Raw genomic sequence first — 18,235 nt, forward strand, 5'->3', positions numbered from 1 at the left:
TTTCAAGATTTGGGGTATTTCAAGATATAGATAGTGATTTGTACTGATACTGCAAAGATTCTCTCAGTATTTTGAAGACCTGCAAATTCAGTTTGAAGCAAGGGGGAGGACAATTCATCGTTATAGTGACAGTAATATGTCACTGTAAGTGGCATATAACGACCTATATGTCAGCTATTGTGACATATAAATACAATGGTTCAATGTCTATTTTGACATATTCTAATGAGACCACGTTGGAGGATTGTTTTCTTATATTGTCTCTTCACTGTTTTGTATATTATGTCATGCATTCTTTCAGTAATAGAAGACATCTTTGGGTTGACAAAGGGTATATTTTGAGTCGATACTGAGTCACATTCGTGACCAATGTGACTAGATTATTGTGTCATTCGGTCATTTAGTTCATTGTGCTTTTTAACAAAAGGTCACTCAAATTAGAAGCCAGAGAAAGCCACCTAATTAGCCTTAGCTGCCTGTCAAAAGCATTGGCTTTGACAGATTTTCATTCAGATTTACATGTTACTCATCCTGTTTCATCTCTTCATCTTTCCATTCCTCTACCGAAACTTATTTTCAGCATGTTCAAAATGAAAGGTGTGCTTGCGGGAGGGGGGAGGAACACCCATGAGCTTCCTCATGAATAATTAAATAGCGAGAGGCAAAAAAAAAACACATTAGGATAATTAATAATGCAACTAAATATAGATGAAGGGTATGTTTTGTTGAACAAGTTCGGAGTCTTCTACTGTAGGTGGAACATGAAAGCAACTTCAGAGACGGGGAGGAATATAACCACCTGACTGATTAAGCTGAACCTCGGCAAGACGGAGCTGCTCTTCCTCCCGGGGAAGGACTGCCCGTTCCATGATCTCGCCATCACGGTTGACAACTCCCTTGTGTCCTCCTCCCAGAGTGCTAAGAACCTTGGCGTGATCCTGGACAACACCCTGTCGTTCTCCACTAACATCAAGGCGGTGACCCGATCCTGTAGGTTCATGCTCTACAACATTCGCAGAGTACGACCCTGCCTCACACAGGAAGCGGCGCAGGTCCTAATCCAGGCACTTGTGATCTCCCGTCTAGATTACTGCAACTCGCTGTTGGCTGGGCTCCCTGCCTGTGCCATTAAACCCCTACAACTCATCCAGAACGCCGCAGCCCGTCTGGTGTTCAACCTTCCCAAGTTCTCTCACGTCACCCCGCTCCTCCGCTCTCTCCACTGGCTTCCAGTTGAAGCTCGCATCCGCTACAAGACCATGGTGATTGCCTACGGAGCTGTGAAGGGAACGGCACCTCCATACCTTCAGGCTCTGATCAGGCCCTACACCCAAACAAGGGCACTGCGTTCATCCACCTCTGGCCTGCTGGCCCCCCCTACCTCTGAGGAAGCACAGTTCCCGCTCAGCCCAGTCAAAACTGTTCGCTGCTCTGGGACCCCAATGGTGGAACAAGCTCCCTCACGACGCCAGGACAGCGGAGTCAATCACCACCTTCCGGAGACACCTGAAACCCCACCTCTTTAAGGAATACCTAGGATAGGATAAAGTAATCCTTCTAACCCCCCCCCCTTAAAAGATTTAGATGCACTATTGTAAAGTGGTTGTTCCACTGGATATCATAAGGTGAATGCACCAATTTGTAAGTCGCTCTGGATAAGAGCGTCTGCTAAATGACTTAAATGTAATGTAAATGTAATGATTAGTGGAGAAACCGTTCAAATTACTAAACAATATAAGTTGAGCATGTCACTCCGTGAATACGCATCTACATATCTGCATCTTGGCCATCTGCATTTGTTTCAAATGGAAACATAAAATGCAACCGGTTTATGTGTTGCAAAATTGACGAGTTTGTGTGTTCTTATCAGCAGATAAAATATTTATGGATTTGGTGCAATGCTGCAGCGTTTAGTTTTTTATCTATATATATATACAGTGCCTTCAAAAAAGTATTTAAACCCATTGACTTTTTCCACATTTTGTTACGTTACAGCCTTATTCTAAAATGTATTCGTTTTTTTCCCTCATCAATCTACACACAATACCCCATTATGACAAAGCAAAAACTGGTTTGTAGAAATGTTTGCTAATGTATAAAAATAAATAAATGGAAATATTACATTTAAATAAGTATTCAGACCCTTTACTCAGTACTTTATTGAATCACCTTTGGCAGTGATTACAGCCCCAAGTCTTCTTGGGTATGACGCTACAAGCTTGGCACACCTGTATTTGGGGAGTTTCTCCCATTCTTCTGTGCAGATTCTCTCAAGCTCTGTCAGGTTGGATGGGGAGCGTTGCTGCACAGCTATTTTCTGGTCTCTACAGAGATGTTCGATAGGGTTCAAGTCCGGGCTCTGGCTGGGCCACTCAAGGACATTCAGAGACTTGTCCCAAAGCCACTCCTGCATTGCCTTGGCTGTGTGATTAGGGTAATTGTCCTGTTGGAAGGTGAATCTTTGCCCCAGTCTGAGGTCCTGAGCACTCTGGAGCAGGTTTTCATTAAGGATCTTTCTGTACTTTACTCCATCTGTGTCTGTATCCTGACTAGTCTCCCAATCCCTGCCACTGAAAAACATCCCCACAGCATGATGCTGCCACCACCATGCTTCACCGTAAGAATCGTGCCAGGTTTGCTCCAGTCATGACGCTTGGCATTCAGGCCAAATAGTTCAATCTTGGTTTCATCAGACCAGAGAAACTTGGTTCTCATGGTCTGAGAGTCTTTAGGTGCCTCCAAGGGGGCTGTCATGTGCCTTTTACTGAAGAGTGGCTTCTCCCATCTCCACAGAGGAACTCTAGATCTCTGTCAGAGTCACCTCCCTGAACAAGGCCCTTCTCCCCCGATTGCTCAATTTGGCCGGGCGGAGAGCTCTAGGAAAGTCTTGGTGATTCCAGCCTTATTCAATTTAAGAATGATTGAAGCCACTGTGTTCTTGGGGACCGTCAATGCTGCAGAAATGTTTTGGTACCCTTCCCCTGATCTGTGCCTCGACACAATCCTGTCTCGGAGCTCTACGGACAATTCCTTCGACCTCATGGCTTGGTTTTTCCTCTGACATGCACTGTCAACTGTGGGACATTATATAGACAGGTGTGTGCCTTTCCAAATCATGTCCAATCAATTGAATTTACCACAGGTGGACTCCAATCAAGTTGTAGAAACATCTCAAGGATGATCAATGGAAACAGGATGTAGTCACATAGTCAATGGTCTGAATACTTATATAAAAAAGGTATTTCTGTCTTTTGTTTTTAATACATTTGCTACAAATTCTTAACCTGTTTTTGCTTAGTCATTATGGGGTATTGTGTGTAGATTGATGAGAAAATTGTTTTATTTAATCCATTTTAGAATAAGGCTGTAAGGTAACAAAATGTTAAAGTCAAGGGGTCTAAATACTTTCCTAAGCACTATATATTGAATATGGGCATCCCTGCAGTATTTTTGACAATGTAATTTCAGATAATTCAATGTTAAAATTCTAATCCCAGTATTTTACACCTGGATAGACATTATATAAGACAAACAGAAATCTAATATTGATTAAACTGTTAAATACACAAGAATCAGCAGCTGGCGTCATGACAACTATAATCTTTTACCCCCTGCGTGTTTTCCTTTATGGGCCAAACATGGGACCTAACGTGACCTCATCAATAGCCAATCAATCTTGAGGACATCTGAATACTCTTTAATCCAATAAACAGGGTTGTATTACATTAAGCTTCCTCACAATGACTCTTTGAGGGGTTCATTAACTACTTTAATTACAAAACTTCTGTGCTTTAGGGCATAACTCGAGCAAAATGGAATTAGCTGTGCTAGAGAATAGGGTGCCATTTGGGACACAACCTTAGATGTGTGTCCCAGTATTGGTGTATGTTTGCATCAGTAACAAAGATAACAAACATAATCTGGACCCTGAGATATGGTTACATGGATGACCAGGCTCAATTTCCCTCTATTTCAGTCCATCGATGTGAAGATCATGTAGTAACTCTACCAAACTGTACTGTTCTTGAGCCCTCTTATTCTTGGCTACATCATCAACCATCAAAAGCAAATGCTACCTCAGCAACCACAATTAGAAATTAAACTGTATGGTCACTATTACCACCATCACTGTTTTTTTGTTTTGGATGGACTACATGTATACTGTTTTAACGCAGCTACCTGCAGTGTCAAACTCAGTTAAAAGTGCATTCATATTACCATTTTATGAACATTTACAACACAAAGGACAGAATTGCAGGTAATTTGAGTGCTTTTCAATTAATTTGGTTGTTTGATTTCATATGCATGGGATGCCTACTGTATGTAATCCAGTTAGACACAATGCTTTCAATCATGAACATTCCTTTGTTATTTGTTATCCTCTTGGAGAAACAATTATGCAGTTTCTCTATATGTATTTTGGTATGTTGTGACAGGGAGTGGAAATGCACTTTAGATGGATAAAACTTTGCAGATCAATAATTTATTATGTCTCCCTTCTCTCTGCTGACTGTCATTAATGACGAGATGAAAGGAGGTATATCTCCATAGATCTGCTCGTACGGTCAGTCATTAAAACTGGGAGGGTTTCATTGTAGTTAATGACTTCCTCACCACCCTCCTACAACAAAGGAATGATTCAGATGATTGTAAGCAAGTGGCCAGACTTATACAAGCTGACATTTAGGACTCCGGGAGGCTTTTAGTGTGAGTCTCAAGTCCCTCCCTGGGAGGAGCCACATCTGAATGGATTTTAATGGCACTGAGTAGAGTGCCAAAGGTCAAGCCTCATGATTGCACGGATGTGTCTGTCAGAGAGCGAGAGAGCGAGAGAGCGAGAGAGAGAGAGAGAGAGAGAGAGATATGGAAGCGGTAGCTTGTAGCTTGAGGGAGATGTCTAGCAATTGTTGAGCTGAGCAAGAGATGGCTATGGGAGAATGATCCTATGAGATTCCGGTATCACTGGATCAAGTATCCAGAGACCTCATTGGAATAACAGGAAGAGAGGGAAAATGGGTATGCTATCGTGTTGTTTGCTATGGCTCAATCTGGCACTGAAGTGGATAACCTATTGTAACAGCATTTTGAAGCTGTTCTTATTTTGGTTTGCCAAGATCAGACTTTTTTTGTAGTCATGTGATTCATAAAATATTTGTGCTATTGATTTTTAAAGTGGGGCCATAAAAAGAAGAGTTTTGTGGAGAAAATACTTGTTTCTAGAAATTCTGCTTGCATGTCAGATGTGTTGTTAGTTAACCTGTTGGGGCAATGGAGTGGGTGGAACACAACCACGAGGTTAGTGCATGCAGTACTGCTGGAGCTTGCTGTAGTAGTTATTGGTATTCTGATTGTTTTGGGTTGTTATTGTTGTTCCACATTTAGAGGATATAGAGGGTCAGTGGAGGGTATCAATGAATTGCTGGATATGTATCCCTCCCTATATGACACAGTGCCATAAACTTGAAGCCTGCAAATGTTTGTGCCTGTGTAGTTAAGGAGTGAGCAAACAGACGCTAATGGCTATATTGTTTGTCGCTCTGAATCGCTGAACCATTTTGAGGGAAATGCAGGGGTCGTCGAAGACATTCTTCTCACCTAACTAGCCCTTTGGCTGAATCACAATACAGCTAAGACACCCCTGACTCATATCAGATGTGGGATGCCTGGACTTGGGAGATGGAGTGTAGCAGAAGATATTTAGCAGCAAACACATTGAACTCTTAGCTCTTTTTAATGCATTTTAATCATCAGCCACTTCCCCTGTGAGCAGAGGCTAGGCTACACTTGCTTCAGGGCCAGACGGAAGGGATTGTTTTAGGGTGTATTGGTATATTGTTTTGTGGCTGTGACAGCTTTTCTGTTCTGTGGCTGTGACAGCTCGCAATTATCAGAGACACTTAGTTCAGGCATGATGAACATGGTTGTTTTAGTGAGGCTGTGAATTTTTTAATTGGTATAGATTGTGTGGCAGTGACTGTTCTCTGACGTCACTACTCACAAATACCAAAGAGTAGGAGGTCAGTGGGAAAATTCTGAAGAAACTTGCTAGTGACTCGTATGCAAATAGATTTTTGTAATTAACAAAATAATGAAAATGGCAAATTGATTAGTGATTTTGATTCCACGCAGGCCTTTTTCAATAGACCCCATAGCACATCAGGTGGGTTCGGTACAATGGATTAAACTTGGATGGTTTTCAATTTTAACTCCTGTTTGCTGTGAAGTAGGCCTTTATATAATGTTGGTCATTTCCAAAACCATTCCCAGCACTTATAACCTGCCACCATACGCACTAACAACCTGTGTCCACTTCCTATGAAATAAGATAACTAAGTGTGCTTCCTTCCCAGACATCCATTTAGTCGGTTTATCATATTAAACACTGCTTTATGTGGTACATTAAGCATTCTTACTTGACAAATTGCATTAGCTTGTGTGGATATGTGGAAAGAGGCTTGCATCTATATCATTTGGGGGACGTGTGTTGGAAATACAGATGGGAGCCATCAGTTTTCATTGTCTTAAAACGTTAGCACCGGACGTCATGATTAATGTACCATAGGGTTAATATAAAGCCTGATCTTACCTTTAACTGAGGTGGAACATAATTTATGTCTAGCTACACTTGTGTATTGTTTCTTGCAGGTGTGCCATTTAGAATAGATAGAACAAGTTATAGTTGACTATTCGTGATCTACCCCAGTGTTTCCCATCCCAGTCCTCTGGGACCCTACACTAGCATCGCTTTATCAACTAATCAAGGGCTTGAAGACTGGATGACTACAGTGGAATTAAATGCTCTGGAATAGAACAAATATGTACAATGTCTAGTGGTCCCCAGGGAATAGTTTGGGATACATTGTTCTTAACAACTATCAGTGTTGATAGCTGGGTTATGCTAATCTTAACATAATCAGCAACATTATAGTATATGTTATAGTATACCAAGCTTACACTCCCTATATAGAGCTTGTTGCAATTAGCCTGTGCTTAGAGTACACATTTTCCTGCTCTGGTATTTTCGCTGAAGGCAACTTAACATGGCAGGGTTCCACAGCTATTATAGACAAATGTGTTCTATAGCCCCTGGGTAATATCCCAGCAAACAGGGGACGTGCTGAGGACATTCGCATTAGGCCCACTGAGGGTTTGACGTGACGTTATCCCACTGACGTTCTTAGAACGTGTTATGGTCCAAAGGGAAGTTTCTCTGGGGGAGCTTTGTTTAGTTCCATGTACATTCCCAGGATGTTACTGAGGACCATGTCATGAAGTTCTCAGGAATTTAATTTCACTAGTCCTTAGACGCTTTTCTCTCGGGTTCGTTCCAGGGACATTTTTAGGACCTTCTTGGGACATTGTGTCATGGTCCCATGAAGGTCCCATGAACGTTCTTGGGATGTTGTGTCATGGTCCCCTGGAGGTTTTGTCCAGTTCCCAGTTTGTTGCAGGGACATCCTCGAGGACATTCTTGGGAAGCTGTGTCATGGTCCCATGGAGGTTTTGTCTAGTTCCTGGTTTGTTTCTATTACATTCTTGGGACAGCTCCCTGAAGGTCCCCTTAACAATCTTGGGACATTATGTCATGGTCCCCTAGAGGTTTTTGTTACGTGATGGTCCCAGGATTTCCAAACCATTCTAAGTTAAGTAATGACATGAGGGTTAGTTAAGGTAAGTATCTTTAATAGATGACAATATGATTACATTTGACATGATCACTTTGTACTGACTTTTCAATATGACCCCACCTGGCATTTGAACTCACAACCTTTGGATATGATGTATGCTGATCTTTCTGCTGTGCCACAGATTCTGTAGAATTTCAGAAGCCGCTTACACATTTATTACCTATATGGGGGTGGGGGGGGGGGGTTCTTTGTGACCATCGGGTGACGTCCCCGGGACAAACCAGGAACTAGACAAAAACTTCCAGGGGACCATGCCACAATGTCCCAAGAACACCCTAAAAACGTGCTAAACTAGACAAAACCTCCAGGGGACCATGACAACGTCCTGACAACCTAACAACTCATTATTGTTTGCAGGGATGCACCTTTTATACCACTTGGCCCTGTTAATGGTAGATTAAGTACCTGTCCTGAACATCCTACTCATTGTAGAGAGCACACACATGCTTCCCTATAGCGCATTTTGACCTGTTTCAAGTGGTGCAATAAAGCATAATAATTTCACCTCAATATCAATATGAAAATACATTAATGTTGATATGGTAAGGGTGCTATAGGGGGCTATAGTGAAAAAAAATATGCTTTGAAATTCTTCTATTCAATACCTTAGTCTACCCCAATGGAAATTAGTGACTAAAATCTTGAGGACTTCCCAATTTCATCCATCAAAGTACTCATCTCTCATCTTGACTTGTGTATTGATAATAATCACCTACCCAGGGCTCGCCAATGATGTCCTTATTCGGTGCCATTATAATTGAATCCTGGCACATTTAATTACAAAATATTCAGCCACGCTTACAAGCTCCTGTTCCTCTCCACAGTTTAGTTGTATTAATTAATAACTATTAAACATGGGATTAAGACTGTAAATCATGGTGTTAAATACATTCTGCAGTGTTTGATTGTGGGTAAATTGAGGCCCAACCACTTGACGGTGCTCTTTGGCTGCTCCTAAACTCAATGCTTATCAGAAATAATAATAAAAAGCAGCTGCTTCCATCTTGCAAAGTTTATGGCTGATTAACACTGATTAATTCTGTTTGACTTTGCCATGTGAATAAAGCACTAGGCCAATTGGAGAATAGCGGATTGTTATTAGCCTACCCAAGGTCTTTGATTCTCACAGTTAGGGATGTGGTCCAAAATCTCTTTCTCTGCCTCACATGATTCCGGTTGGTGATTATGTTGCAGCTATGGTAATTGTGTTAATCTCAAGCTACTTTCCCTTTCATTTGCTTCTGATTGATGGCAATATTTGGAGAACATTTCACTAATGTCTTTTGACCATAAGGTCATAATTTGTCCATATAATCTCTACAATACGATTCCAATAATTTGGTTATCCATTTCTTTCTCTAAAATATGCATGTTCATTCGGAATCAGATGGTGTTTGATCACACTGATAAATTGGTATTGTGACATTGGCCAGGGGATGATGATGTACAGGAAAGGATGTCTGACACAACAGCATACATTGGTACTAACGATAAATTGCACTAATCAAAGATACAAAAAAATCTGTGGTGTTGTTATTGTTCTAGTGTAGCTAAACTACAGTACAGTTTTGAGCTAGATACACTGGTACTCTAACAGAACCATGTGAGGATGTACTTCATGTTATTGATGTTTTTTTTTAACTAGGTCACGTCCCTTACACGCATGCCATTGCATGTACTGAGAGAGCTTGAGTTACACAACCCACTCATCAAAGCTCATCAAAGAATAGGCCAGTGTCATTTTGCGCCTTGGCAGACCATATGGCTCTAACCCATGCCATCCACCATCCTTTACAAAAATAATTTGAATAATGTATAAACCAAGAAGAGAACGTTCCAGGATTGCCTTCTCATTTCCATTGTCACCATCCGCTTGGATTACTTGCAGACACTCCCTTTATAAAAGGTGGATTGATTGCACCCTGGCAATGCATTAACCTGCAAGTTAATTACATGTTTCCTTCAGGGTAGAGTCATTAGATGCTATAAGGCTCATTAACGTTTCAATTATAATTTAATAACTTTTCCATACAGTTACCCTTGTGAGGATTGTTTGTTATTTAATTTTTGATATCTGGGAAATTAAGATATCAAAAGCAGCGCTGACATATCTTATATGCGTATGTTAACCCCTTCACATTAGAGCGCGATCTTACAGTTAATGATGGGGCGTAGTGCACAGCATGTTGTCTCTGTAGTGTGGAGTATACTGGAATTCATGAGATGCGGCTTGTGTGTATGAGGTTGGTGCAACTTCAATTCAAGTCAAGGCCAAGCCAGCATAGTTCAAAAGGAAAGTGTCAGGGACCATTGGCCTTCAGCTTCCATTTTAATTTATAACTGTTCCCGTTAAAGGGGTAAATATTTTGCATTTTGCAGTGCACTGTGTTCACATGAGTCTGAAAATGCCGAATGCAAGTCTTTATCCTATTATGTAAAGTCCCTGTACAGTATATTTGTTCTATTACACACACATGTACAAGAGTGTAATTAATACACATGTAAATTGGAAATGTGTTTTTTGTATATCCCACTCTCCCTGACACTAGTCTTGCTAACACCAGCCTCTCTATGCCCTTGACTTGAGAGTCTGGAACGGCTGCTTTGATGTGTCGGCACGAAGCGACGACAATGAAGGGGATGTGCCCTCAGACTTCCAGGCAACAACCTTTGCTGGTTGGATATCCCATTTTGAATTTAATGAAACATGATTTATTGGTTTACATAGGGCCGGCTCAGCCCTTCTACTTCCAGCCAGCTCCTGATTAGCGCAGCAGTCTAAGGCAATGCGTCTCAGTGTTAGAGGTGTCACTACAGATCCTGGTTCGATTCCAGGCTGTATCACAACCGGCCGTGATTGGGAGTCCCATAGGGCGGCACACAATTGGCTCAGCACCGTGCGGGGTAGGCCATCATTGTAAATATGAATTTATTCTTAACTGACTTGCCTTGTTAAATTAAACAAATCTGGGGCAAACACACACAGTAGCTAGCAAGCAAAGACCTTCACATTTTGGCAATTGTTTGATGCTAACATCATGAATAGTGCAGATAAATCATCACACACATTTTAAAAATGTTAGAACAACCCTTCTACACTAAAACAAGTGACATATTAGACAATAGCAACCTGTTAAATGTTACGATCTTGTGGCTAGGAAGTAGCAACTAACGTTAGCTAGCAATGTTCAGCCCAGAGAAAGTCAGACAGCTAATAGCTTTAGCTTGCTTTCTAGCATCTCAAAATCAGTTAGCTAATAAAATGTATGTTTTAGTTATAAATTAACTAGTTAGCTAATTACAGGCTGAACATTTCTTTACCCCACTGAAGTTATTACTTTTCCTTCTTGAATGTCCTCTGTTTACAGTGCCGATTTTTGCATCTTGGTGGGGCAAACCAACCCCAAAAATGTGGGGATGCATGCCAGCAAAGCCACTACACAACACAACACAACAGTAGTTTATATTTGAGATTCTTCAAAGTAGCCATCCTTTGCCTTGATGACAGCTTTGCACACTCTTGGCATTCTCTCAACCAGCTTCACCTGGAATGCTTTTCCAACAGTCTTGAAGGAGTTCCCACATATGCTGAGCACTTGTTGGCTGCTTTTCCTTCACACTGCGGTCCTACTCATCCCAAACCATCTTAATTGGGTTGAGGTCAGGTGATTGTGGAGGGCAGGTCATCTGACGCAGAACTCCATCACTCTCCTTGTTCAAATAGCCTTTACACAACCTGGAGGTGTACTGGGTCATTGTCCTGTTGAAAACAAATGATAGTTGCACTAAGTGCAAACCAGATGGGATGGTGTATCGCTGCATAATGCTGGTTAAGTGAACCTTGCATTCTAAATAAATCACTGGCAGTGTCACCAGCAAAGCACCCCCACACCATCACACCTCCTCCTCCATGATTCACAATGGGAACAACACATGGTTCCCATCATCCGTTCACCTACTGCGTCTCACAAAGACATGGTGGTTGGAACCAATAATCTCAATAACGGACTCATCAGACCAGACTGGTCTAATGTCCATTGCTCGTGTTTCTTGGCCCAAGCAAGTTTATTCTTCTTATTGGTGTCCTTTAGTAGTGGTTTATTTAGGCTGCAATCTGAGTTGCAGTTAACTCTAATGAACTTATCCTCTGCAGCAGCAGTAACTCTGGGTCTTCCTTTCCTGTGGCGGTCCTCATGAGAGCCAGTTTCATCATAGCGTTTGATGGTTTTTGCAACTGCACTTGAAGAAACTTGAAAAGTTCTTGAAATGTTCCAGATTGATTGACCTTCATGTCTTAAAATCTGAAATATAAAATAGATTTTGTTTGTTTAACATGTTTTTGGTTACTACATGATTCCATATGTGTTATTTCATAGTTTTGATATCTTCACTATTATTCTACAATGTAGAAAATAGTAAAAATAAAGAAAAACCCTGGAATGAGTAGGTGTGTCCAAACGTTTTACTGGTACTGTGTATATATATTTATATACTGTGTATATATATATATATATTATTTTTTATTTTATTTATTTTTTGCTAAAAATGTGGGGCTCAAAACAGGTGGGGCTCAGCCCTGCCCTGAATGACGGGTCGCCACTGTTTATTTATATAGTAGGGAAATCTCCTCCCTAACCCCTAACGTTGGCAATGCTTCCACATGAATTACCCTAATTAAGTGATAATGCCAAAGATGCCGGTGTTTGGAGGATATATTGGCATGGGTGTTGCCGGCAAACTGTGCCAATATATCCTCCAAACACTGGCTTCAAGGGCATTATCACGTTAATACAACAGGTTACCAACGTATTCAAATAATGATTGACATATTTTCATAAACTTTATTTTGATGAATTTATTCATACTATTTCATCCTTCCACAAGATATAGTACCGAAAAAAATCTAGGGTTGCTTCCCAAGCCGGCTGGTCGTTCGTTCTATTGGTTCAGTCATTCAGTCTTTTTGTTCTGTGTCTATCGACGCGACCATGACGTTTGTTCTAAATGTTCCATTGCCATTCTGGCTGGACACATTCTATCCCTTGCTTGCTAGCTAGCTAGCCAACTATGGCTAACTTACAGTCAGAATAACAACAGTAGCTGCATGTGGTTTAAGCTGTTTTCTATTTAAATTCATTTGGATACATCAATAACAATGAGTTAATGAGGCACGATTTCACCTTGCACAGAAACTGTGCTCTCTGGTTAGGACACTGTTGTTCAAAGAAGCTAGACATCAACACAGCTAAAACAATCACTTCCACCTGAAGCTGGAAAGACTGCACACTAGCTGCACTTTGTTTCATTTGACCTTTTTTCAACTGACATTTCTTTGTATACAGTGCCTTGCGAAAGTATTCGGCCCCCTTGAACTTTTCGACCTTTTGCCACATTTCAGGCTTCAAACATAAAGATATAAAACTGTAATTTTTTGTGAAGAATCAACAACAAGTGGGACACAATCATGAAGTGGAACAAATTTTATTGGATATTTCAAACTTTTTTAACAAATAAAAAACTGAAAAATTGGGCGTGCAAAATTATTCAACCCCCTTAAGTTAATACTTTGTAGCGCCACCTTTTGCTGCGATTACAGCTGTAAATCGCTTGGGGTATGTCTCTATCAGTTTTGCACATCGAGAGACTGAAATTTTTGCCCATTCCTCCTTGCAAATCAGCTCGAGCTCAGTGAGGTTGGATGGAGAGCGTTTGTGAACAGCAGTTTTCAGTTCTTTCCACAGATTCTCGATTGGATTCAGGTCTGGACTTTGACTTGGCCATTCTAACACCTGCATATGTTTATTTGTGAACCATTCCATTGTAGATTTTGCTTTATGTTTTGGATCATTGTCTTGTTGGAAGACAAATCTCCGTCCCAGTCTCAGGTCTTTTGCAGACTCCATCAGGTTTTCTTCCAGAATGGTCCTGTATTTGGCTCCATCCATCTTCCCATCAATTTTAACCATCTTCCCTGCCCCTGCTGAAGAAAACGCAGGCCCAAACCATGATGCTGCCACCACCATGTTTGACAGTGGGGGTGGTGTGTTCAGGGTGATGAGCTGTGTTGCTTTTACGCCAAACATAACGTTTTGCATTGTTGCCAAAAAGTTCGATTTTGGTTTCATCTGACCAGAGCACCTTCTTCCACATGTTTGGTGTGTCTCCCAGGTGGCTAGTGGCAAACTTTAAACGACACTTTTTATGGATATCTTTAAGAAATGGCTTTCTTCATGCCACTCTTCCATAAAGGCCAGATTTGTGCAGTATACGACTGATTGTTGTCCTATGGACAGAGTCTCCCACCTCAGCTGTAGATCTCTGCAGTTCATCCAGAGTGATCATGGGCCTCTTGGCTGCATCTCTGATCAGTCTTCTCCTTGTATGAGCTGAAAGTTTAGAGGGACGGCCGGGTCTTCGTAGATTTGCAGTGGTCTGATACTCCTTCCATTTCAATATTATCGCTTGCACAGTGCTCCTTGGGATGTTTAAAGCTTGGGAAATCTTTTTGTATCCAAATCCGGCTTTAAACTTCTCCACAACAGTATCTCGGACCTGCCTGGTGTGTTCCTTGTTCTTCATGATGCTCTCTGCGCTTTAAACGGACCTCTGAGACTATCGCAGAGCAGGTGCATTTATACGGAGACTTGATTACACACAGGTGGATTCTATTTATCATCATTAGTCATTTAGGTCAACATTGGATCATTCAGAGATCCTCACTGAACTTCTGGAGAGAGTTTGCTGCACTGAAAGTAAAGGGGCTGAATAATTTTGCACGGCCAATTTTTCAGTTTTTTATTTGTTAAAAAAGTTTGAAATATCCAATAAATTTCGTTCCACTTCATAATTGTGTCCCACTTGTTGTTGATTCTTCACAAAAAATTACAGTTTTATATCTTTATGTTTGAAGCCTGAAATGTGGCAAAAGGTCGAAAAGTTCAAGGGGGCCGAATACTTTCGCAAGGCACTGTATATCCATAAAAATTATGACAGCTGATTCATGATTTCGACTGGCTGAGAAATGCTGCCTGCCTTTCTCTCTTGTCCCGACACCCGACCCCTACAAGTTCATTACTATAGGACAATTTGAATATTGAAACAATGTCGAAAATGTTGGAGAGACAGACAGCAAGGTTTATACAAATCTCTGCTGTTGAAAACTGAAGGTTAGTCTAAAATAAATGTGAGATAATGTCTAGATGCTTTTCATAGTGAATATCAAGTTTATAACTTCCCTGCCTGGGCAGTGGATTGCGCAGTCAGATGGAACAGAGTAAATAGGCATTTTAAAGTAATATATCCAGCCGGTGATAACTTGTGGAATAGCCCCCGGCTGGAATGCGCTTTTAACCAATCAGCATTCAGGATTAGACCCACCCGTTGTATAAAAATTAATAGAACACAGTCTGGCCCAAAAAGACCAGACTACAGCAAGTATGACCAACAACACCAAAAGAGATATGAATTATCTTTCATCAATTAAATCTAAAATATCTATCTAATGCAACATTTACTACTGTAAAGATAAAGAAAACATGTACTTTATTTTACAGGATGATATAATGCATGAAGCAAACATGGAATGACTGTGAAATGTGAAAGTGTAGACTCAGTGAAGTCTAGTGGAGGTGTCTTTCATCCCTCTCGGTACCCTGGTGGAGTGGAACAATTATTGTTCAGCCCTATAATAGCATGATTCTGGTTCTGATTCTGGATAGCTGAACTCCTGTGAATAGTGAAAGAACATTTAGACGGTGTGTGACAGTTTTCCAAGCATAACATTCAAAGATTTTTTCCAACTAGAGACCATAGGGAGGATGAATGAAATGTTGAGCTACATCAATCTTGTACTTATTCATATTAATTTGAGACTAGAAGGGGGGAGGTTCCCTTACACAGACACAGAGAAAACAACTGCAATTTGACAATAGAACAAATAGTCCACCTGGAACGTCATCATTATGTTGATAAATTAATTTCATTCAATAATTTGGAATGAAAAGGTCTAGGTAGCCTAATCAGCCAGAGCACACTTTGGAACACTTTGTATGTCCGTGTCAGATGGCTGGCTTGGGGTCATGGTGCCTGTGCTAAAGGTCAAGTAAGCAGGCATCGCCACAGACACCTACAAGGGGCTTATGTCGTTAAGTTAAACCACCTCTGCCACTACTGCTTGTAGTACTTGAGGAACACCTTGTTTTGATAAATCATTCCATAGACATTCCCTTCCTAAACCAGACTATATGGTCTTCAGACTCTCTCTCTCTCTCTCTCTCTCTCTCTCTCTCTCTCTCTCTCTCTCTCTCTCTCTCTCTCTCTCTCTCTCTCTCTCCTAGCACTATTAGTATTATTCTGAGCTGCAGGCTTGAGGGCAACCAACACAGATAAATGTACAAGACAACCAAACATGAAAAACCAGCTCCCAGGATAGAACACCCTTTCTTTGTGGATAGTTACATTTCGCAGTTACATTAGGTACCGTCTCTTTATTCCTATACCCTCTTATAACTAAAACTTTGACTATGGTCTTTAAGAGCGTTGATAATAGTTGGCTAAACAAAGCAGACATCTTGGAACATCCAGCTGGAGCGCAGAGACACCTTTGGGTGTGAAAAGCCATTGCATTACATGGAATGATAGTAGCCAAAGGGCCACATCAAAAACACTCCAAAAACCATCCAGTGGAGATATGGACCTGGCCAATTTCACAAATGGCTTTTACTTGTTCATTGCACAGGGGCCAAGTTTGTTATCTAATCCTCAACTACTTTGGCAAACACCAGCAAATAGGATGTGCCTGCTTTTTGAGGTTTTTGGGGTGTTGTTCAAGCCTCCATTGATACAGATGTGTCTGCTGGGGATAGGCTTACTGCATTTAGCTCTGCTTTAGTTACAGTTGAAGTCAGTATACATACACTTAGGTTGGAATCATTAAAACTTGTTTTTTCAGCTCCCACAAATGTCTTGTTTAACAAACTATAATTTTGGCAAGTCTGTTAGGACATCTACTTTGTGCAAGACACAAGTGATTTTTCCAACAATTGTTTACAGACAGATTATTTCACTTATAATTCACTGTATCACAATTCCAGTGGGTCAGAAGTTTACATACACTAAGTTGACTGTGCCTTTAAACAGCTTGGAAAATTCCAGAAAATTATGTCATGGCTTTAGAAGCTTCTGATAGGCTAACTGACATAATTTGAGTCAATTGGAGGTGTACCTGTGGATGTATTTCAACCTACCTTCAAACGCAGTGCCTCTTTGCTTGACATCATGGGAAAATCAAAAGAAATCAGCCAAGAACTCAGAAACAAAATTGTAGACGTCTGGTTGATCCTTGGGAACAATTTCCAATTGCCTGAAGTTCCCACGTTCATCTGTACAAACAATAGTACGCAAGAATAAAGACCATGGGACCACGCAACCGTCATACCACTCAGGAAGGAAATGCGTTCTGTCTCCTAGAGATGGACGTACTTTGGTGCGAAAAGTGCAAATCAATCCCAGAACAACAGGAACGGACCTTGTAAAGATGCTGGAGGAAACAGGTACAAAAGTATCTATATCCACAGTAAAACAAGTTCTATATCGACATAACCTGAAAGGCCGCTTAGCAAGGAAGAAGCCACTGCTCCAAATCCACCATAAAAAAGCCAGACTACAGTTTGCAACTGCACATGGGGACAAAGATTGTACTTTTTGGAGAAATGTCCTCTGGTCTGATGAAACAAAAATAGAACAGTTTGGCCATAATGACTAACGTTATGTTTGTAGGAAAAAGGGGAAGGCTTGCAAGCCGAAGAACACCATCCCAACCGTGAAGCGCGGGGGTGGCAGCATCATGTTGTGGGGGTGCTTTGCTGCAGGAGGGACTGGTGCACTTCACAAAATAGATGGCATCATGAGGAGAAAATTGGGTGGATATATTGAAGCAACATCACAAGACATCGATCAGGAAGTTAAAGCTTGTTTGCAAATGGGTCTTCTAAACGGACAATGACCCCATGCATACTTCCGAAGTTGTGGCAAAATGGCTTAAGGACAACAAAGTCAAGGTATTGGAGTGGCCATCACAAAGCCCTCACCTAAATCCTATAGAACATTTGTGGGCAGAACTGAAAAATTGTGTGCGAGCAAGGATGCCTACACACCTGACTCAGTTACACCAGCTCTGTCAGGAGGAATGGGCCAAAATTCACCCAACATACTATGGGAAGCTTGTGGAAGGCTACCCGAAACGTTTGACCCAAGTTAAACAATTTAAAGGCAATGCTACCAAATACTACTTGAGTGTATGTAAACTTGTGATGAAAGAAATATAAGCTGAAATAAATCATTCTCTCTACTATTATTCTGACATTTCACATTCTTAAAATAAAGTGGTGATCCTAAGTGACCTAAGACAGGGAATTTTTACTAGGATTAAATGTCAGGAATTGTGAAACTGAGTTTAAATGTATTTGGCTAAGGTGTATGTAAACTTCCGTCTTCAACTGTAGGTGACCATTGATGGTCTTTGCTTCAGGTGAATACCTTCGAGAAAT

At 41.0% G+C, this 18,235-nt stretch overlaps 1 protein-coding gene across 3 annotated transcripts in view; it reads left to right on the forward strand.

Annotated features, from left to right (window-relative positions):
- Positions 1 to 18,235, forward strand: part of LOC106611587 (leucine-rich repeat and immunoglobulin-like domain-containing nogo receptor-interacting protein 2) — a 467,988-nt gene that overhangs the window by 423,390 nt on the left and 26,363 nt on the right. Inside the window, exon 1 of one of the 3 annotated variants that reach the window (XM_014211960.2) lies at positions 4,796 to 5,016. The exons of 1 other annotated variant lie outside the window; for it this stretch is intronic. Coding sequence is in view for 1 of the 2 variants with exons in the window: in XM_014211956.2 (XP_014067431.1) it covers positions 5,269 to 5,295 (27 nt within the window). In the remaining variant the exon portion in view is untranslated. Of the gene's footprint in view, positions 1 to 4,795; positions 5,017 to 5,052; positions 5,296 to 18,235 lie in introns of those variants that run through there. One more of the 3 variants, XM_014211956.2, reaches the window with a different exon arrangement.

This window comes from Salmo salar, chromosome ssa09 (assembly GCF_905237065.1).
Source record: "Salmo salar chromosome ssa09, Ssal_v3.1, whole genome shotgun sequence".
Classification (NCBI taxonomy): Eukaryota; Metazoa; Chordata; class Actinopteri; order Salmoniformes; family Salmonidae; genus Salmo; species Salmo salar.